The 25,173-nt window shown below is 30.8% G+C and overlaps 1 protein-coding gene across 8 annotated transcripts in view; it reads left to right on the top strand.

Annotated features, from left to right (window-relative positions):
- The window catches only part of LOC125064771 (rho GTPase-activating protein conundrum), an 82,609-nt gene that overhangs the window by 20,870 nt on the left and 36,566 nt on the right, over positions 1–25,173 (top strand). For 4 of the 8 annotated variants that reach the window (XM_047672002.1, XM_047671984.1, XM_047671993.1 and 1 more), the window contains exon 3: positions 21,078–21,225. In XM_047672002.1, the coding sequence (XP_047527958.1) occupies positions 21,078–21,225 (148 nt within the window). Of the gene's footprint in view, positions 1–5,368; positions 5,736–21,077; positions 21,226–25,173 lie in introns of those variants that run through there. The other 4 variants (XM_047672019.1, XM_047672035.1, XM_047672043.1 and 1 more) reach the window with 4 other exon arrangements.

Genomic DNA, 25,173 nt, shown 5'->3' on the forward strand with positions numbered 1-25,173 from the left:
GAAAAGTCAAAAAACTATGTATTGCGTATTGGTATAGTCTACGCAAGACAAGTCGCGTGCGAAGACTAAAAATAAGCCAGCTGCTAAGCTATACGGCTTCCGTTTCTTATCCAAACACGTCGTTCAATGGGCGGATGTGTCGCGACTTAACTAGTTTTTGCTTTCGATTCGCCTTATTTAATGGAATAATGAGTTCAAATGAGGTTGATTTTCAGGCTTGATGGTTTTTAATTAACAACAGTATACGTTTACATTTTATCTTTTTTAAATTAAATATAAATGGAATTTACATAAACCATGAATAGAACTAACTGTGCTGTAATAGGCAGATTTTTTGTGCACAGGTTTAGGTTCTACATGGTTGAAAGATTTTATGTATTACCTTCAATTAATAAGATGAAATTATACATAGTATTTAAGCGAGCTAACTTTAAGATATATGTATATTAATTTTAGTAGCCAACACAATAGTTAAACAATAAGCATGAATGAATATGTCATACACGGAAGAGGAAAAGTTTTAATACAACCTTGGTACATTATAATCAAACTTCAGGGTGACTGATGGTCAACACCGCTCATAGGCATACTCATTCCTTATATCGGCAATGCGCCACCAACCTTGGGAACTAAGATTTTATGTCCCTTCTGCCTGTAGTTACACTCACTCACTCTTCAAACCAGAACACAACAATACTGAGTGCAGTTTTTTAGCGGTAGAATATCTGATGAGTGGGTGGTACCTACCCAGACGGGCTTACACAAAACCCTACTACCAAGTAAAATAGTATACTAATTGATATTAAAAATTTCATTTAAAAGAGGTTTCATCATTTTGGCGCCAATTGCAGATGAGTGACTTGCAGTTTACAATGAAATCAAAACAAAATCAGTTATAGGTTTCGAAATTCCTAAAAAATCTTTGAATAAACTCGAAGTTTCGCGGGAGACCCACTAGTAATAAATAAATAAAGGTGACGTTATGATAATATTAATAAGACTACGTAATATAATTACATCAGATCAAAACAGACCACATTAATGCAAATCTCATCAAAAAATGTCTCGACTGTCCCTTTTTTGTTTCTCCTTTCTCCGTAATGCATTATCAGGGGTTTTGGCGGCACTCGATCTTGTTTCTTGGAACCAATTATAGCTGCCTTTGGTGAAGTTTAATGACTCGTTGGACAAAAACCGTGAACGAGTTCAGTAGTGCTATTCTGTTAAACTCACAACGCATCTCACTCGTGGATTTTGAAAAACGATCTACACTGACGTACTGTTTTGATGCGTGTTTCCTTTCAGACTCATCACGATCGTGATCCGTAGAACTCACCGTACTGAGTTGAAAGTATTTTCTTACAGAATAGCTCCAATGAAACGAAATTGTTAATAATTGTTGCCTTTGATGTACGGAAAATAATTTTACTTTTATAATAGAATAAAAAATGACATGTTATTACGATGTCCATGTGTGTGTCTGTTTATACTTCTCATTATGTTTTTATATAATTGCACCTTAGTTAAGTGTTTCGCCAATTATGAATTTTACAATATATATATAATTTTAGACTATTATTACATTTATAACGGAACTCCAAAGATACAAATAAATATATCCGACTGATATGACTTAAAATCAATTTTTGTATATATTATCCGATTTAAATGGTTTCTCGTCGTTTGACTTAAGAATGTCTCCGGGTGGTTTTGATTGGACTAGGTGGTGTCTCTAGACAAGCGTAACCTGTACAGAGTCGGGAATCTCAAAAAATAATATCGAAGAATTTATCCAGAAATATTATTTACTGTGTCAATAATAACGATTATTGATTATAATGAATCGAAGGAGTGACAAATTTCTAACCAGATATCTTCGAATAAAATGCAATTAGATGTTAGTTTTTGGTGAAAACTGTTTAATATCCGAAAAAAATTGGTGAAGAAGAGAAACTATTTTGTACACCTTATACTTTAAGAGCTTAAAACTAATTTTTAAATTAAATGCGGTATAGTTTTGTTATAAGCAAAATAAATTATTCTTGACTAACAAAAAAGTGATCTACTTATTTATAAAAAAATAATAATAATCGAAAGTTATTTTTCCCATTTTTGAATGAAGTATTTAATTAATGTCGAGTGAAAGTGTAGCAGACATTTTTGAAACCTGTTAATCAAGCAATTTTTTTTCTATATTCCTCTGGACTATAAAGCAGTATTGCGCAAACGCAGGGGTACAAATAGTTTTTGATGAAAAAGGCAGCTGCAGGTTCTGTTGTATAAAACAATTAAGTTAAAAGTATATCAAGCTAGTTGAAAACTAGTAAATTGTCTATGGGATCATCTTAATGTCTGTAGTTCTATAATATTTAACTATACTCCTAAAAGTTATTGCATGAGTAGCTTGCCGGATATAAGTATCAGTTAATATAAAGGTATATAATGTAACTTATACAATTATGTTAGTTCTGAAAAATAATATTTTAGTAATATACTTACTTACAGATTTATTAGAGCAAGGAAAGTTTTTAATTTAGATCCCAAGCAACAGGGTTCATATTCCGAATGTCAATAAAAATGTTTGTGGTTTTTCTGTTAAAACATCTAAGTACCAGTTTTAATCAGCTTTGCCTCGGAATACGACAAGTCATGCTCCTGAACTGTCTCTGATTGTGCCAGATTGCCTTCTCATTTGGATATAAAAATAAATGAATTGAAAATGTAGGTGTGTTAAGCATCCGTGTGTGCAATAGATCACCTATCTCTCCTATCTCCTAGCTGATATCTCCTGCGCAAATATCAGATCCAGGATTGTCATTTGACCCAGCTAGTCTGATTTAATTTTATTTTGCTTTGCTAATAAGTTTAATGAGAATAATATTTATCAAGTTCATTTTAGAATTTGTCACGGAAGAACTAAGTTGCTTTTAGCCTCCCTTGAGCTTGTGTCTGAATTCACCACTTGTAGATATTAACGTAAACTTGACCAATGAAACAATATTATAAATTAATTAATGTTTGGAGTTATAATAATAAACAAAAACATAAAAATAAAAATATAATCCTTATCGTTACAACGGTCAAAATATTTTCCAAGTTGTAAGTGCTTCTGCACATTATTTTCGATTTGTTCGTTTCGTAATGGAAATTTCGTATTATCTCGGTAAAATCCCCATCGCAATGGCTCACACGTCTTTGATCTGTCAGATTTATCTTTGAAACTGACAGCGCAAGAAAATATTCATGACGTTTATAATCACGGACAGTTTTCGCATGAGTATTGTTTTTGCTATCATTTCTACATCAATTGACTCTTCACTCGGGGTTCCGTACCTTCGGAACAAAATGTACAGTGTAACCACACGTCTGTGTTTTATATTTATAGTGAGAACCGAGATGATCTATGACTAGGACGTGGGGATATTTGCCGATAATTGTGATATCACAACTGAGTAAAATTTAATGACGGAGTTTTTGATTTCATTACAATTATGTATGTATGACGGAAATGAGGAAATTTTCATTTGTCTCATGAAATCCTATCACACGTACCGCCGAAGTGCTAGTGCAGAGTGATGGATGAAGTTCCAAATTTAGCTCCTTCGAGGGGCTAAGTTTGTACACAAAGGCAAAGTCCAGGCATGGTGCATTTATGAGCCATTACTTCAATGTGGAATAATAGTTTAAAATCATAAACATTAATGTAGTTCGTGACATTATTTTAACGCTCTCCTTATCATGCACTTGAACAACATAAAGCTCTGTTTGCTTCATACTTAATATTATTATTATATTCGATTCACAAACATTACATTTTTTATAGATAACGTCATCACGCCAGAGTCTATCAGTGGGAATTAAATAATTTCTTTTGAATTAGACATTTCTTTCACGGAGGAAGGTTAGAGGCTGTAAAACTTTACGCTATGACCCTGAGGATTGGAGCAGAAACCATAAAAATGAATCAATATGGAAACAGGCACGTACATACATCCAGTCATGTTATGGTGTCGCGTATAAAAATATAATTTAATTTAAGTAAGTGAAACTAAAATGTAAGCAATTAATTCAAAATACATAAATAAACTGAGTACATTTTACAGTTTTTATACACGTTCAATAATTACCATTAATAAATGAAATAAAGGTGAATAGATAGTTTTTTTTGTAAATATCAACTATTTAAGTTTGAACTTTTTAATACTTATTTATCTATAGTATATCGTTTATCTAGAGTAGAGGAAGTAAAAGTTAAAGAAGAAGTATGTTAAAGATTCATATAGATCTGGAGAAAACACATGAGTCAGCTTCGACCCATTTTCCTAAACTTAGCTACATTTCCAAGACTCGTATGCTATGTGGTTTTCCATTGCAAACCGGACTACCGGATGCTACTCGTGTCTGACTTTCTATGATTGTCGAAATGGTAAAAACAAGATTGTCTGCTTGATAAACGACTTATTTTCAGTCAATTTTCTAGAATTATCGGTTGCTTATTTCGATTTGTGGTCGAATATTCAATTGGATCTTTATTAAGTGTCGTGATTCAAATTTTAAAAAAAGAAATTCAGCTTATATTGCAACTAGTATATGTACCTATGTACATCTATTTACAAAAACATTAAGAGAAAACATTGAAAAACCCGGAAAAAGATATTTCTTTTTTTTAATATTTTATAAAAAATACACATAAGTTTGTAAGTTTCTATTAAATCGTAATAAAATGAATGTTTATTTTAATTTTATTATATATATCATAATATTATTAACAAATGGTAACTATAATTAAAATGAAAGTAATACAAAGACTAGATTTTAAAATAGGTAGATTAGATCAAGATTTTGAAGCATTTAAATTTGTGCTTTCAGTGTTTAGGTTTTTATCAATATTTCAACTCTAACTTTCTCGAGACTAGAATCTTTTCAGTTAATATTTATCTCATGTTACATGTTTTTAATTAGACACACACAACTTGAATCATATGTTTACTCAAGTGCTCTACGTTATTCTCTTTGCCTACGTGTTTCATTTTATTTATTTTTAAAAAACATATATCGCAGTGACACTATGTTTGCAGTGAACATGTTTCATCATAGTACTATTTTAAAACGTCTTTGTTTTCAACTACTGCTATTCATTGTTTTGTTTTTATCTATAAGTCATCTGTTATTTCTTTAAGAATTCGTTTCGAAAGAAATGGTCTACATCGGATACGTAACCAATCATGATACTTTAAATCCACCTGGAGACGTGACAAAAAACAACAGGTTGGGTGCGCGTGAGGTCGCGACAAAGAATTGTCTGGGGGCGCCAGAGGCTGCGATCGAGCGAGAGGCACGATACCGTCAAGCCTATTTCATTCATTCTCGATAACTCGCCGCAGTGCCGCGCCAGCCGTCAACGGTAACGCTTGTCACGTTATTATCTTGTAACTAATCAAATACGCGAGTGACTTTTGAAAAGTTTAACACTAACGAATCCGTTTAAAAGTCGAATATCGAATAAAATAGTGTTGTGAAACAGTGTGGCGTTTTAGAAACGACGCCGGTACGACGTGTCGCGTCAAAAATTAACTTTCGTCGCAAGATACAAATGGTCCTCTGCAATAATTAGTTTGGTAAAAGTGAGTGTGTGTGCTGTGGACGCTTGATGGTTTAATTATTAGAACTCGAATTGGCGTTTGTTTGTATTTAATCGTGCTCACGACAGCCCGGAATTACAAATGATCAAGTTGGTTAGTGCATTGCTTGTCCATATAACTGCTCACTTGCTTAGCACTCACTTTGTTTATTAACGTAGTGAATGTTGTAATGAACACTATCTACACACGCTTCCACTTATTCACATATCAATTTTCGTATCAATTGATAAGAAACATTATTGTACAAATTAGTTTCTTAATGCATTTGATAACATAATTATCTTTGAAGACATATAATTATACGATACGATGTATGAAGTTTATCAATGAATATTGGATTCGCTATGATGTCATCTCTGACTCAAAAGGATGCGGAACTTTACCCTCTGGGCTTACTCGATTGTTTTCTTGTATCTGTAGGGCTGGGAAGATTAATATTAAAATGTGACGGATTAATTATCTGTGTATTATAATTCGTATCCTCAGATTACTGTCAATCTAATGTCTGTTAATCTAACGTATTGTTAAATAATATACATTTTAATAGTAAACAATAACTGAACAGTAGTGCCGATCGTAACTCTGAACCGAATTAATTTTACAGGTATAAATATTAATTTCATCTAGTTAGCGTGGATTAGGATTAGCAAGTATTTTAATCTTGAATATCATTTTGTTTATAGATTGAAGGAATCTGCAGGATTTTTCATTATATAATAAAGATTGCTTGTTATTGTAACGTCTATGAGAAAGTTTTTCTTTTAATCTAAAAACTATATGCTTGAGAATAGAATTTTAGTATGCTTTTTTTGGCGCACCTTTTAAATAATATCTACGAATAAACATATTCTCGTTTTAGAAGATGAAAGTGAGTTGTCAAGTTCAGCACGCAGATGTTGCGTTAAGAAATCTTGCATGCATCATTTGTTTTAACTCGATTTTCATTGTTACAATTCCCATCCATGTATATCAAGATATCAACCTTATTACTACAAATATTTAAAACGGGATATTTACCATGTTTTTTATTTTCATTTGGTGGAGTTCGATATTACGACATTATCTACGAATGTCTTGTTCACGAGAAAAGTAAATAAAATTAAAAAAAAAATAACCAAGTTAATTTAAAATCTTATATCAATCTTATTTTTATTTTAATCAGTCTATATGTGTAGAATTTTCCTTTTTTTGGTGATACGGGTGCTAGGTATTCTTGATCGGCTGCTTAAAAATATTAATATTGATATGCGAAACATAGTTGTTGTTAAAATGAAGAATGAGAATAACATTTATAAGTAGATTTTTTCCAGTTTTTTATAAAGAAAATGGATAAAAATGTGTGAAAATTTAATTCAAATTAGTAATTTACATTATTCTAAGTACGTGTTTTAATGTGTAACGGAATGGGATAAAAATGTTTTTAATATATTTTTGACGTGTAACATATTCGCTTTCGTTTCCTGCGATCTGTGGGGATTTAATTTTGTGGAAATAGACGGAAGTGCGTGACATGGAGCTGTGGAAACGCTCTTTTTTATTTAACGTCATGTTACAGGGTAGAGTAAGTAGATTCTACCAAAAAGAATCGACAAGAAACTCAGTAGTTACTAATTTCCACTATTTAAATTACAGAGTATGTCAGTAAAGAACAATTAAACGTATTACTATCTGTATTTAAAACGAGAATGTCTTGTCGTAGATAATGTCGAAATATCTAGCTCTACCAAATAAAAATAAAAAACATGGTCGACAATCGACAAATATTAAGTCCCAAGATTTTTATCATTAATATAATCTTGTATTGAGAGTATATAACGAAGTCTGGAACTATGAGTTGTTAGTTTACCTTTCCTGTTCTTGTCTATGCTATGATCATCTTTCTTTCAAAAAGATCTATATTATTGTCTTTATATTGTTGTAAACATGTTGTGAAGCAACTATAGGTATATCCATTTTGTAAAAACATTCCGAAGTCTTCCGAGTCTCGAGTTCCATGATTATAAATAGACCGGATAGCTTTTTTTTGCAGGATTAACAGTTTCAATATTTGTGGCGTTACCCCAGATCATAATGCCGTGAGACATTATACTATGAAAGTAACCAAGGTATACTAATCGAAGTGTATTAACATCGGTTACTTGTTTGCATATATTATACTTTACTTTTATTACTATAATTAATAATTATTATAAAAGATTAATTGATTCTCGTCTTAGGAGTAGTATTTTCTCATTGATAATTGGATATTATAAAATATTAATAAATAAACTATTTAAATGACGTGAGCTCTAAAATGTTCAAATTCATGATTTAGTAAAATTTCTAGTTGTATATTATAAAAGTTTTCATTTCAAACAACGAAAGAGGATAGATACTCTGTCAATAGATATGTAAAGAAATTAAGAAAGCGTATAAGCAATAACTAAACGATAGTCATTTTATAACACAATGAATCATAGAGCACGACAGGGACAAAGCATGGATAAGTGTATCTAAGCATTAATATGATGGTAAGAGAGCGGAAAGTGGTCGCAAATTCACAAAATTGGCTTTCTTTTGTTATCCGAGGATTTGCTCCAATTACCCATATCACGGCTTCGTTTTCATGTTGCGTGCGTTCTCCTAATCAGGGTTGCCACCGTTTATTACCGAATTAAACAGAGTATTTACTTTTGTATCCTTTGATTTTGTAGTTTATTTTCGAAGATTAAATATTTATGTATAATATTTATAATTTTTACATAGTAAATAAAACTTTTAACTTAAGGTTAATTTCATTCAGAAAAGTAACTAAAAAGTCATATTAAGGTCAACATATTTACACTAGAATATATCCTTATAAGTCTTTACTGGCAGCCCTGTCGCTAATGACTACACATAAGTCCGCTACATTAATCATTCCCCTGGGGATATGATTTCTCCTGTCACGTATTAAATCTAGCCGCTCTGTAATTCATCTGCCGTTTACATTAATTTCGTTATCAACGGTTAGTGTTGCGTGTCTATTGTGACTTATTCATGTTTAGTGTTATTTATATTTTGTAAAAAAAAATGCTTAAAGATTTGCCTAATGGAGTAAAAACACAATTTATTTATGATAACGCCTTTAATGTGCGATATTAAATAGCAAAATATATTTATATCGAGTAAACACATTCGTATCTTTATTTTTGCCATTTGCAATATTCATGTAAAGTAAAGTTATCTTAAACACCTCGAAACGTCTGTTGTATAGTATCATCGCAGCATTATACTGTATAATAATTCAAATATTTAAAATAATCTAAAAAAAGATCAATAAGATTATAAAAATGTGACAATGGAATAAAAAATGAGACTCCATGTCGCAAACAGTATATTGCTATAAATAGCAACGGAAGTTATCATCAATCATGGTCACAGTACATTAGTTCTTGATTCCATCTTATCTCCGGAGATGTTATCACTCGTTTGCGTGGTAAACAATACATAGTTGACGTATTAACAGTATCGGACTTAACGTTGGATTCGGATTCTGTATTCATATTTGAAAATGTTTGTTTCGTATAATGGGTTTTTACCGCGTTAATACCTTTTTATGGATAGTATACATAGCGAAAGCTTAAATTGTTTGCACATTTCAGAATATTACCTTAACAACATATTTACTGCTAACTTACCTGCAATTATGATTTATTTTCAATCATTTCTTATATGATTTCTATAACTGTTTATTAATTCATTAAAATATTGTTTGTTTTGTATTAGTAATCTGAGTTTAGTTATCGTTCGACGATTGTTTAAGTTGAAACTTTGTACGAAATCGAATTGTTGTACTTGTAAACTTTATAAGATAGATTTAAAATTCCAACGCATACCTGCCATTCACGCTCACAATTAAAATACATAGATAATTAAAAAAAAAAACTATAAATCTAACGCATCAATATTAAATCAGATAGTTTAATTAATTATATGAGTATATTTTTATTTTTATTTTACAATGTGGCAACCCTAGCGAATAATATTCGTGATGTTATTGTGAAATCTTCTATTTAAATTACTTATTGAAATCCAAGGCATGCAAAAATATGATTGCTTTGTGATGATGACGATCTAAGAATTAATCGCGTCTTCATCTTATGATCTGAGCACACATGAAAGGAAAATCAATTTCGTTTTAATAACTGCGTAACTGAAGAAGTTACTAAACCAATATATATACATGCATAAAACGTATACAGAATATGCAACAAGTTTTGGGGAATGTTTTGGTATACAATCTATACTAATATTATAAATGCGAAAATAACTCTGACTATCTGTTGCTCATACGCGTACAAACAGAATTAAAAAAAAAACCCAAAGAAGGTTATTTATGCTTACCATCTAACTACCAACCCCTTTAAAAGTGAGCGAAACCGTGATTCGTAGTTTCACCAACAGTCTATTGACGTGACGCTTATTTCACGTTCTCGTAGTGTGAATGAATACCTAACTTTTTAATATTAATTTATTAATTATTTGAGAAAGGAGGAAGTTGCATCTTATTCTAATCGATTTTAATAGTTATTTTAATTTAAATATTGAAAACAATAAAACACTCAGCTGATTTAATTAATTAATTTAAATATTATACGATTTTCGCATTCGAATTTTATTATACTTTCAATAATAATTTATATACTTTCAATAAAGATTTTTTCCTTATTTCATATCGATTTCAACACACTTCAGGAATACTTTGTTTTTGCTACAAACACTTGACTCGGCAGATATCTCAAAGTTATCTCAAAGGATTAACGCTTCAGCAATATTTTGTGTTTTTCTCAATCCGAATAATATTGTTTAGTTTTTGTAAAAAAATAAATATTATTATGTTAATATCTAATTCCTAGTATGATATAAGAATTTCGTTTTGTTTTCGTAATTTTTATAACTTTCGCTTTGCCATTAACTCAAATAATAAATAGATCTATATTTAAGGAATAATAATAAATAAAATGTTTAATTATATAATTTATTAAATTAAATAATTTAAGGAATAATAATAAAAAAAGACAAATGAGTTATATAATCTTTATTTTAATGCGATTCCATTTTTCACTTTATTTCAATTAAAATCTGAATTGTGATTGGTCGATGACAGCTGAAGACGCAATCGGCAACCAATGAGCGTTTAGTATTAAGCGTTTAGGATTAGTAAATCTGACTTTGATTAGCATTTCAGAAATGGGAGATTGGTTTCATTTTTGAATAGATTTTCAATATAATTTTTATATTTTTCTTCTGATAAAGATTATTTAACAAACAATCCATAAGTTTCCATAACTGTGATCGTAAAATCAGTAATAACTAAATGTCATGATAAAATGTCACGAAATGTTTTCAAGCGATTTTGTCAATTTCGAAATGATTTCGAACACTATGAAATACGTGCGGTCATCTTGTTGAATGTCAAGTACACTATCTTCGACCACTTGTGCAAGTTGTCAATGAGATATTGCGTTATTTCTATTGTAACTGCTAAATAGGCTGAGACTGTTTTATTGCATTATACACAATTTTTTATTTAAACGTAGATTCGAAACTATTTGTAGTGGATGACATATTTTTTCAGTCTTACTTACTTTTAAAAGAGAGTGCAGAATGATTATAAGTAATGTATATTTTTTATCCATTGTTTAAAATAATGATTGTTTGTTAAAATTTTTAATACGAAATTTTTCTATTAAAATTTTGTATTTGTATAAACGGTTTTTTATTCTGGTATAAGATTTAATGTGCCTTTTTATTAAACATATTATTATCACACTGAGCTATCATATTGTTTTAAAATAAAGATCGCATCATATGACCCAATGAATAACATCTTACGTTAATTGAATATATTAATTATGTAAAGGCAAAGGAAACCCTATATATATTATTTCTTGTAATGTGAGTAAGTGAGCCGGTGCACGAGTACGTGCGGTTATGTAGAAACGTCCGATAAGCAAAACTCGCTGCGCAAGAGTTGAATTGGTAACACACTCCTGCTGCAAAGTGATAAGGACCAATTTCGTGTGACACAGTATTTTAAATACAATGAATAATTTTATATTAAATCAAGCTATCACCTAGGTGGATAGGCAAATTTTGCATGATTTGTTTTTTTTTTTAAGAAGCTGTAATTGTCATAGACGTGTTATTTCTACCTAGAAATATTTTGTATTGGATTCACAATGATATTGAAAGGGTATAGGTAGGTAAATATATACAACTTTTAAATTGAAAAACAAACAAAAGAAACTAGTTTTTTTCTTTTCGATTAGGAAAGTTGGAATCTCGGGATATCTCTCTTCTATAATGTGCATGTATTATGCATATAAAACTTCTTCTTGAAACTCGCTGATCATTGTTGAAAACCGCATTCAAATCCGTTGCGTAGTTTCTACGTGTTTAGACGGCGGAAAGTCAATTTGTTTTATATTACGTAGAGATAACATAATATAACTGCTTATGTAATTTACAAAGAAATCCCTATATACCAAAAAATACGTATTAATCAATACACATATCAACAAATTAAAGCCACATGTGTAGACTACCTACGTAGGCATATCGATATATAAATTATCTTAGTAATTTTGTTTAAAGGAAAGAAAAGCGAATTTGCCGTTCATTTGTTTCCTAGACTACTAATAACATGTTTATATATTATAATAAATAAAAGCGACTCCAAAATCATTTAATTTCAAGTAATAAAATTTTGTTTTTATTTTTTATATGTACACTTTATAGGAAAATACTATTTCTACTCCTTACTCCTACTGATTCTCCATACTCCTTTGTGATTGTATTGCTTAAGAATTCAATATTGTAAAAACAAGTTTATAAAAAGATGTTTTCTGCATCTGACGGTCCGTGTATTGAAACAAAATATTCTATATCACACAAAATGAAAGTAGTAATTAGACCATAAGTTACATAATTCATACATATGTAAATTGTGATTATAACGATGATTTGTACTAAGTTATATAAGGCCGTGTAACATTGCACATATCTTGTTAAGAATCGCAATATATTTCCTATTTCTATCTCGTTGTAATCTTGCTTTATTAATTATGCACATAATACATTAAGGAAGCTTAGACAATGCGTGGGAATGTTGACTAGTAGTTACGTTTCATTTACTTACGACGTTTGTCCGATTTAATTTTGGGTTAGGAAATTTGTTATCTGTGCATTAGAGCTGTCATTTTAGATCGATTTGTAAGGAAATTCTTATTGCTTAATATTACCGCACTTGTTTAAATATTTATATACTTATTATGTATTATTACAAAACTGTATATTATTTAAAAAAATATATTTTTTATGCTAAGCTCATTTTCTAGTGCTGGTAACACTAGTGTTCCCAGTGGCCCCCAAACTTCTACTTCTAGAACAATTTTTAAAGTGGCCTAACAATACGTTGTTAAAGTAGTTATACCCATGTACAAGCTGCTAAAGATGAACGTGTGACAGCATTATTATATCTGCTTAAAAAAATAACCATGCAGTAATTATGTGTCGTTTATATTCGAATTGACTACCGTGGGCTTTTTCTTCTAAGTAATTATGTCGCTACGTAATATTAAATGTTTATATACAGCTATTTTTGGCACGAATATACTAACCACCTATTATTATTGTATTGTCAAGGTGGAAAAGTACACCTTTTTTCCCAAGATAGTATGACATCTGGCATCGTATCTATATCATAGCAAAACATATTTAAAAAATAAAGTATCGCACATACAAGCGAAACTATCTGCTACTTGACTCGCGCGACCGCGACTGTCGCGAAACCGATGTAAATACTGATCGAAAATAGAGCTGTTTAAAAAAAAAGAAAAACTCAACCCTTACTACATTATACGATCGTAAACTGACAAATGAACTTGTACATACGCATTAAAATAGCGCGTCACCATAAAACGGCTTAGAACTTTTTACGAATTTTCTTCGTTCGGGATTACTATTATAAAGATGTAACACATAGTACATAGTACAGTTTTGTACTTTACATGTTCCTGCCTTCTTTAGGATGCGCAGGTGTTGACTATTAGTTTGACATCTGCCCATTAGATAACCTAAACCTGCTCCATTAAAAGTTCTTTAAAGTTAATTCGATATCCCATTTTTTTATTTATTAAGACTTTGTTTCATCTAATAAATATTGTTTTAATATAATTTAACAAATTGAATCTTATTAATTTAAATTATATAAGATCATAGTTATAATTATACATAATGTTTATAATTTACTTAATTGTGGACGTGTACATATAATTCCGTCTGTAATTTTTTTTTTTATGTCATTAAAACAAATGTTGCAGTTTGTAACGACGTTCTAAAACATCCGAATAACGAGGGTAGTGATATAATTAAATTACAGATGTTGCAACGTTATCTGAAAGTGAATGTAATTATTTCTAATTAAATTTAGTTTTTTATTTGCTGTTAACATAATTTTCAAATATCATTTCAGTGTTTTACAACACATTTGTTTTATATTGAATTGAAATATGTACATCGTATTATGTTTCAGTAAAGTTCACATTTGATATAATATTTATATTTTCTTTGTGAAGTAAATAACAACAGAATGGAAATCTTTTGAAGAAATTCTGACATCTGTGTAATGAGAAGGGGGCGTTGCTGATGGCAAACTCCTCAAATTCTACGCGGTCATAGTCGCATAATGATACTTGTACAGCATTCATTGTAATATTTCGTCTTGGTATATATTTAAAGGAATTTCGACATTAAGAATGTATATATACAACACTTAAAACAAACTAAGAAGGACGAAAGGACATAAACTGTACATAAAAATAAATCAGCCTTTATATGATGTCTATATAAAACAATTTCTGACGAACCAAAATAACTTTAATATCTGCTTTAAACTGGTGTTAATCCTCGTGTAAATGTAAAAGTGAATCAAAAGACAAGTCGGGTGACATCACACACCGACATTCTTGATCCTCGCCAAAAATTTCAATGTATCTGTGGCACATCCGGTGCGATCGATTCGACAATAATTGGAGAAAAGAGCGGTATTCTATTTGATAACTCGTTTTTTATGTGACTTATGGTTTCGAATCTGCGTATAAAAATGTAATGATTAAAAAAACTACTTTCATAAGGATTGAGATCTAATTACTAACACACGTTATTTTTTAGAATAGCTTTATGGTATAGTTAAATAATATAATTAATAAATATAAAACTAGTATAATAAATAAATAAATATACTAGTTTTATATTTATTTCATATGTTAAAAGTAAAAAAAAAAGATACAGTGTGATGAATGTGTTAGGTACTTTTTTATATAGCAGTTCGATAAAATGTTTTATTGAATCAGAAGATGAATCATTTAGCGTAAAAATCTTAAAAATTACTGGCAATCATATAAAAAACTTAAGGATATACTTGTATAACGTTGAAAGTCTCAAATAAACAATTGAATGTATAGTTTGTTTTATCTTAGAACCGATTACTCAACTACGAATTGCCATTAATCCTATTCCGAAGTTCCGAAGTGTGCTCAACAATAATTCCACAGATAATTGTAACCAAACGAACAGACAGTAATTTTTCTGTCCAATTAAACTCATTAAAGTTACTTAGAACTTAAACTAAATATACTCGTAATGACGAAATTTTATTCATCAGTAGCAAAGTTTATTATGTATAATTAGGCCATCACTAAAATGTATTGTTCAGCAATATTCACAATTACTAACGGAATAATTAAAAAAAAAATGGCGAAGTTTACGAAAATATCTTGTAATATATAATTTAAATATTGTGACGCGATAACACCAAATTTAAATATGCAAATGATTGTAACATCTTCGTTATGGTTCGTTGTAGACATATAAAAATTAACTGCGAACCGGAACAGTTATAGAAATCGTGACATTCACCTTCAAAAGACGTTTTATATTCAAATAATTGTTTAGACTTTGATCGCCAAAAGTTTGTGGAATATCTTCGAAGCGATCGAAGAAAGAATTCGATACTTCACGTTGAACACTAACGTTTAAGGATAGAATGTAATAAGCGACACTGAATGCGATTAAATTATAATATTTAAAGGATACGCGAACTGAAATAGCGATCGCCGAAAGTCGATTTTCAATGCTTAACAATCGTGACGAGCATTCATTGTTAGGTTCATAAAAAGAAAATGCAATTAGTTTGGAGGTAATTTTGGCTCAGTTTTTCTCCGTATCTTGTGTGTGTTGTAAAAGTGTGTTTTAAAAAATATATAATAACAATGATTATCAGTTGAGCTAGCAGTTTAGTTCAAATATAAACAAGAACTGGATGATACAATATTCCATATCAAATGACACTAATATATTATCTATAAGTTTATTCTAATAGTATTCATTTTGTATAAAAAACTGTTAACTTCAATAAACTCCGTAAAGTAAAATTCGAGATAAAGTTCGAAAAACGGCACCTAAAAATGTAACTTCAAAAAGACATGCGTTCATTAATGAGAAATGTTAATTTAGCTTATATGTTGTAAAATAATTTGTAATGGCACTTTGGTTCCGCTGGTGATAAAGTTGTTTCATCCTGTTCAGTGACAGGATGAGGATGTGGGGTTCCTATTATTGTTTAACTGTACGAACGAAATATATGTGTATATCGTAACTTACTTTCTAATTATAAAATCATAGGTATTTGAATATGACAATGATATTTATTTGTTTAACACTATTATATCAGAAAAATAAATTATATACTAAATATAAAGTCTGTTCCAACAACAAGAAGACAGAGGCTAAATAAAAAACATTTGCCATTGAATTGACGTGATATTATTGGTCGAGAGCTTGAATGATAATCTGTATTAATTATGGATTTTCGAAAAAATGACTCTTCCAGAACTCTGACAAAATGTTATCGATATTAAAAAAAATATTATATATTATAAGCAGAAATGCATATCTTACAAAATCTTAATAACAAATATTAAATGATTTAATCATACAGTCCAATGCAAAATTACACGGACATTATTGATAGACTTGATTGGAATGATATCATACACAAAGCCGATTTGACCGAAGAGACATAACACGCGGTTTTTCACTGACGATGTTTTTTTTAACGTGCTTATAATTCGTCTATAAAACATGAATATACCGGATTAAAATATCACATTAACGCCTACCGGATCGTTGTAGTAAAATTCCGTATTAGTAAATTACTTTGAAGAGTCGAAGAACTCCCACTTGTGGAATGCTGTAACTGATATAAATTGCTCATATTCTTGGACTAAAGTAATCGTTACAAGACTGAGACGGTGCGTTTATGTTATCTTTTAAAAAAAAAAAATGAGAATAGATAACAATAACAGTCGAATTATTTTATTTCACAAACGAATTATTAAAATAATATATATGTACGTATGTTCCATTCATTGTTAACAAGACTTTGCTATTAATTAAACAAGTTGTAAACGATGTATTTTAAATTGTTATATTGCGTCAAATTAGTGATTCATATCTTTTCATGTTGCTTTAAGAAATGGAAAAATATACCTAAATACATTAAAATAAAGGTCAGAATTAAATGTCGTGTATCGACTTTTTGTTTGATTAAAAACAGGTATTGTTATTGTTCATTGATATTGTTACGTAACTGTTCGATGGTTTTCGATCTTTATTTTTATGTAGTTTCGTTTGTATTTTTAATAAAGTCATCGTTTTGAAATAGTAATACTATGAAGCCAGTATTTATATGTTAAATGTAAGCAAAATATGTATTTTTAAGGCATTTTAAGCCGGGAACCGCCACTTCACCAATTACTATGGCTTTATTATTCCGACAATGTTCTAAGCGGAGGTTCGTTTTCACATACAGGTTACGCCAATTAAACTTGTCGTTGAGGCCTCACATTGGCTCCCCTTTTCTGGATTGGGATGAATCTGCAAACTGACGACGCTATCAGGACAAGTCATGAAAAACTGACTTTGTATTGTCTTTTCACGTTTCGAGAAGTGAATCTACTCATTCTTGAGACAAAAGATGCAAAATGGATGGATATCCAGGATATTTTGCAGTCGTCACGGTAGCATGCGTAAGCGATCCCTTGGCGCCCGCCGAAAGACGGAGAGGGTACCGCTGATTTTTTAGTGGGTAAACCCGGCATACCTGGGCGCACTCCGCGCCCAGGGCTCCGGGGAGTCCCACACACCCCCCCACTTACCATCACGTGGGGGAAGCGCGTAAAGCGTTTTTCCAGCGAGAAAAAAAAAAGGATATTTTGCAGTGTAAGAATTGCCGTACGTACCAATAAATAATATCGTTATTCATATCAGAATTTTACGTTATCCTAAATATAACTCTTGTATCCATTAGGCAGCTTAGATTACAAATGAAAACATATATTACGTTAAAATATACCTATTTTGTATCACTACAGCTAGAATGATCATAGTATTCTATAAAAAAGCGTTTGAAATTAGTCGTATTTTACCTAGAGTTTTTTTTTTAAATATTTATTTCAAATACATAAAAAAAAATTATTGATATTTTTTTTCCGACCTCGTATTAATTTAAAATGAACCACACCTATTCCACAAGAATTCGTTTTAGAACTTAGTGTTAAATTGCAAAATTAACATTGGTATTACTGACTTCAATTTAAGGCTTAGTTTCCACCTATACACAAGCGATACAAGCTTCAATCTCAAAAGAACTATTGAAATTTGACAATCAAAAAACGTCAGTTTATTAATAATTTATTTATCTTCGTGGTAATTTTTAGCATTACTGGAATGTCATTATATTTTTATCATCTTTAAATGATTAAGATGCCATGTGTTGTAATAATTATATTGATTTGTTCAATCATTTTCAACTAACCTTCTTGCCATTAAACGATGTATATTTAGCTTTGTCTACTTTGTTCGAATTTAAAATTACTTACTATCAGTATTTAAAACGGGATATTTACCGAGACTCCGCTCTCGTGAACAAGACATTCGTAGATAATGTCGAAGTATCGAGCTCCACCAAATAAAAATAAAAAAACATGCTAAATATCCCGTTTTAAATACTGATACTAATAAAAATAACCATGTTAATTTAAAATCTAATTTAAAATTACTTATCACAGAAAGAGAAAACTCAAATGCACTCACTTATCACACAACGTACAACTATTAATAATAGGGTTATTTAAACATTAATACGATAATTATAAAACAAACCTACAAATCAAATCCTAATAAAATACAATCAATACAATATCAATAATATGTTATTTATATACAGTTAAACAAATGTGTAAATTTTTGTCGGTGTCTTCTCTATGTAATTGTGTTTTCCCTTTGTATTTACATCTATTCCGCCGCTTATCAGATAGGCAGTCAGCCTTATACAATGGCCTTGCCCGCAAGACTATTTGCCTATGGCGCTGGCGACGTACACTAATAAATACATAGAGGTGTGCCTGTCTATTTGGAGATTATCTTCTCTTAACTGGTTCTAGAGTTACATTCCACTTGAGGCCTCTGAGAGTTTATTGATTGAGAAATGGGTGTTAAACTACTTAATAGAGTTGCTTAAGTGACTTCAAGCTCTTTTAAATGTCGTTGCCTGTATTTATTTTAATTAATATTTTTAATTTATTGTCAGTTCGTTATTAATTGCTTATTAGAGTCCCAGTCACAGGGTTACGGAATATTACCGACTTAAACCGAAATCAGATTTTTTTTTTTTTACACCTTGGCCATTTTTATTTGAATATAATAAAAATTAAAAATAATTACTGTACAAATTATGACCGCGTGGAATGGTGACAAGAATTCTAGCAGCATTTCCCCCTTTTATCGCAATACCGACCTGGCAAAAATAATAACCAGCCCCCTTATTATTGATTTGACCTCTGTTAAAATATGTTATCAGTCCCATTTGTAGAGATCCTATGTGTATCTCTATTTCATAGGTTATATGATGATGTCAAATTGTGTATGATTTGGGATTTAAAAATATTTGTCCCGATTTTATGTACGACATGTTTAAATTCAACTAATTTGGGAGTATTTAATATTGCTATTCTCATGCATGGGGTGGAAAATAATATAAAATAATTCGTTTAAATTATAATTTGGAATTAGTATCAGTTAGGTATAATGATATTATAAGTGACAAAGGCGCAACGGCTTAGGGGCCACCTAGAAAAGTCTAAGCTTTGCAGTTGATCTCTTGGGCTCAGATCTTTCCCAAAATATACGCTCAAATTGATTTGTAGATATGAACATTAATATACAGGTTACTGTATTGATGGTTATTATCGTGTGGTAAAGAAAAACATCATTAGAATACGTGCACTCGGCTATTGAAAATCTATCATTTGTGAATCCGACAATCTGAATTGGAGAATTGTAATGGAATTGTCTTTTTCCATTACAATGGATGCAGGCATTATAGCCCACCCGTCGGACATATTTCGTAGTCTTCTTTTTCTTTATATGTATATACATCGCTTACTATTTGATTTAGTCGAGTTTTATATGAGAATAACATAATCTTTTGATATTTTATATCACGCATACATTGCTCAATTAAAGATAGAACTTGTATTACTTGTTCTAAATAGGTTCGTAAAAAAATATTTTCGCTAACCTTAAATTATTTGATATTTCGTCATCGCGTGGCATTGTCTCTTAGTTGAGAGCAGAATATATTGCGCAAGTTGCTCGTTTCGGTCCGCGCCTCATTGTCTACTACGTCGTTAAATCGCTGGTTGCTTGTGTGCTTCGTGTGCTTTGGAACAGATCTAGATCGTGATCAATGATTTTAAATCACTTAATATAGTAGTAATTGATAGAATATCGCTATTGTATTTTAACACAATTGAAACCTAACCCCGAAACACTTAAAATATTTCGTAACTTTTAAAGTATTGCTTTTATCGCGAAGCAATATTGTAGCGCGAAATAAGTCCTTTGTAACATTATTATGTTTATTAAGTTTAGTTTAGTTTATTTAGTAAGAAAGCCGAAGTGGCCTCGTGTTTGGAACATGTGAATCTTAACTGAATTGCGTATTAAAACACTACTAAATTTGTGGGCATAATTGTTGTTCATAATTATAATTTATTACGTATTTGGCACTGAAGGAAAACATCGTGAAGAAACCTGCCTGAAAATCAGCTCCATGTTTATCTAATATACTTGCACTGTGACGGAGGCCTTAGTCCAGAAACGGTACATTAACTTTACTTTAAATGAGATAAGTTTTCATAAATAAGCGCGCAGTTCCTTTCTCCAATATGTCTTCAAGATTATGTTTAGTCATAATGTGATGTAACTACTATTTATGGCTTCCGAAATACAGAAAGACGTTTTGTTACTCTCCTTTATATTACGTATTGACTTATTGTTTTGTTATAGGAGGCCCCCGAAGTGCACATGTCACTACCCATGCCGCCTCGAGCGCCAGACCCCGCCGCGCTAGCGGCTTACTGGGCAGAGTATGAGGACCTCTGCCGGCAGATCAGCACGGCGCACCAAAATGATGACGAGGAAAACCATTATGAAGGTCAGTCAAAAAATAATTTATTGTAAAAACTGTATTCATCAGTAGGTGACGTATTCATGCTACTGATATAATTCCTCAGTTTTTGCGAACCGTAGTTGAACAATATACTTTATGCAATTTATAATTTACGAAAATTATCTGTATGTATGTAAAAATAGGATACTTACTTTAGCGTTTATATTTGTGGCATAACTATCTACTTTCTTTTTCATTTAAGTTTATTATATAGCTTGTGTAATTCATTATTTCGTAATTTAAAATATTCTGATTATTATTTTAAAATTAATTTCTAGCACTGCTGCAATAAAGTCGGTGACGACAAAATAAATTCTCGGTAGAATCTACATTCCAAACTGGTGATAGGTTCATTGTAAAATTGCGTCTCAAAAGTGCTTACAAAAGCCATCATTAATAAATGTTTTTTATATACGATATAAGTTTCTTATATACTATACGAGCTGCCCTTTCCGACATCGTTCCCGTGAATTAAAATGTTTATTTACTTCCCGATCGCAGCAAACAAATACACGAAATGGTAGTTCCAACTGTTTAGGAGGGGTGCAAACCTATCTGGGTAGGTACCACCCACTCATCAGATATTTTACCGCTAAACCTCAATACTTAGTATTGTTTGAAGGGTTAGTGAGCCAGTGTACAAGGGACATGACATCTTAGCTCGCAAGATCAGTGGCGAATCTATGTAGGGAATGTATAATATTTCAGCGCCAATGTCGATGGGCGGTAATGACCACTTATTTTCAGGTGGCCCGTTTGCCTAAAACCTATACTATAGAAAATAAAAATAAAATAGCACTGTTGTAATAGTTTAGTATAGTATTATTACTCATAACTTCCTAACTGCGAGGCAAATACTTCCTTGACGGAAAAATGCCAATAACTCTTTATTCTAGATTCAATACTAAAGCATTAAAATCTTATTTCAATTAAAACTCCTATATTTTTATATAGAACTTTCCGCCCGCGACTTCGCCCGCGTGTTACAACATGTATGAAATTTCACGTTGATCGGTTGAGTAAGACATGCAAACTTAACGAACGAACAAACTCACATTCGCAGTTGATATTAGTGAGGTTATCAGAATCATATGAATCAGAATCAGAGCATAATAAAAAAATAATTATGGCTTCTATATCCGCAATAACTTCCTCTCCAATTAATACCATAAAAAAACCGAGCAGCGGCCTCGCTCGTACCTGTTACGAATGTACATATTTATGTAATTCTTATAAGAGAACTCTTAAGATTTATTTACAATTATTTTCCTCAAGCATCCAACACTAGGTTTCATGTATCAAGTAACTAGGTTTGTGGCGTTCGCGTTTATCACGAATTGTTTCAACATAAGGACGTTGGTTCAGAAACATTTCGTCACCTAAGTTAACACAGTGAATTTTCAAGCTAAGTAAGTTTTATAGCAATAATATAAATGCAATGAATTTGTAATTTCATACGGTCATTATTTAAATGAGATTTTGTAATGTTAAACAATATACATATTTATATTACAATATATTTGTGTGTTTATTTAAATAGTTTGCAATATATGTGTTTGCAAAGCTACAGAAAGTCATCGACTTTTGTGTATATTATTCACAAGGAGCTGCTTTAAATAAATATACCTGCGCAAGTGCAAGTAAGCACATACAAAGACGCGTATTCTTTTGTTTTTTCTTTGTTTACACACTAAAAGAACAGAAAGTCCATTTTCGACAATTGTTTTCAATTTTGTCACGAATGCATATTAAATTTTAAAAAAGTGCGATTTTCTCTTTGTGTTGACTCAGCATGCCGCTATTTAACGAATTTCCATTACATGTATATAGCAAGCTGAAAGCTTAATGATTGCTATAGCAACCATGTTATCTGACGTCAGAATTACGAGCGTTATTGTATCTAAAATCTATCTTAAATCTCTTACAATGAACGAATAGTTAATGATTCTAATACTACTAATACTAATACTTAAAATAATTTTATTTCATATGTAATTTATAATACATTAGTAATATTTTGTCGGCAGTCAGATCTATTAGCAAATTATTCTTCATTCGAAATAATATTAATTACGTTTGCTTAATAAAATACAAAAGAAAACGAGTTAATAGAAATTAAATTTAAGCATTACATATTATAAGTAAATGTTTGTTTAATTGCTCACACTTTAAATTCTGCTACGAATAATGTCTATTCGAATTTATTTAAAACAAATAATGATTACCATAACAATGATATTTCATTTTAATAAACGAACGCGCAAAATAATGTTTAAGCGAAGAAATAAAACAAACAACACACACCGTCATTATAAATCTTACGGAAAACGCTGATTAAGAATTCGTTGAACGTTAATCATTCCATATACGTTTGTTTCCTGTAAAACGACATTTTTAGGCAAATATGTTAAACTTATTTAGTACACAATAATGTTGCTTATTTTTAATTTATTATTTCAAATAAATAATCGTCATAAATCGTCCTAAACATACATCACGACTACCTTACCTACTTAAGATCGCGGGAACAAATTCGAGCAATTACCAATGGGTTTCCATGTGATCTCAGGTGAAGGAGCACATCACGGGGCAATCGTTTGGAGTTGAGTGTTTTTATAATACTAAAGAAACCATACAGGTGATAAATCAGTGATAACCAGATTCGAAGCCGCAATCTTCGTAAGATTCCCGTGATTTAAATATCGAACCATCTCATTTATTATTAGAAACAATCTAGTGTAAAATATTTTTACGACAATGTCGTATTTCATGTAAGACGTATTTATTTGCCGTTAATCTTAAGAACCGATGCAATTTTTTTTCACACATACAATGTTTCGAAGCCCATTGTCGTGTCAAAATTATCAGTAATAATTAGCTATTGGATACGTTTCGTATAGATAATAACGACAACAAACACATTATTAAAATTTTGATAATGGCTTGATGTTTTCGATAAATCAATTGTTCGTTGATTATACCACACTTTCCTGATAGCCTTGGACCCGCATTCCTTTTGAAAAAGGGCTGTCACGCTATATGTTGCCTTCAAATTCATATATTTCAAAATTGTAAGCATATTATATTATTATGTTACAAATTTTATGTAGTAGTTAGTTACAGTCTTACATATAATGTTACATAATACTGATTTTTGTAATGTACATCAGATAAATAATTTTGAATATGTAAATAATTTCGACTGTTTTTGTATAAATAATTACTTTTTTTTTAAATGAATCTGAACAACATATTCATAGACCTCTATTTATGATAAAATGTCAATTAAAGTAGACATTACATATTCAGAATTATACTGAATAAATAAGGATTGCTTGAGGAACATTTTAGGTAAATGGCAACTAGGCACCATTTATCTAGAATGTAGATTAAAGATAACGTTTGTATAATATATCGTTTTTTCAAATGATTGCGACAACCCTATAAAACAAGTTAGTCGAGAAAACCGGACATTTCGCCGAGGAATTGGCGGCATTTCTCAACGTCTCACGTAAGCCTTTCCTTTGATAACCCGCCCACTTGTAACAGCTTTGTAGTTCGTAATCGTTTAAATGTCAGTGGGTTGATTGTGAGGAAGTGTTTCGATGTTGATTTTGTGAAGACGATGATAATATAATACTAATTAGGAGATTGTATACAAACACACAACAAGTCAAAAATTGCTGTTGAGTGTGACTATGCCTTTCCACCAGTTAACAACTGGTGAATAAGGTGTGCTCACTAATTACATTTACAGTTCAATCATAACTCATAACACATAACCTACTGCTCTGATAATGTATTCAAAAAACAATTTGTTTTACTGATCGTAGAATTGTCTACGAGGCGTACCTCAAATGCGTCTCTATAAAAACGTGTTGTACCTATAGCAAGGACTTTTACATTGTAACGATCGGTTACTGATGTAATAAG

This window comes from Vanessa atalanta, chromosome 1 (assembly GCF_905147765.1).
Source record: "Vanessa atalanta chromosome 1, ilVanAtal1.2, whole genome shotgun sequence".
NCBI lineage: Eukaryota > Metazoa > Arthropoda > Insecta > Lepidoptera > Nymphalidae > Vanessa > Vanessa atalanta.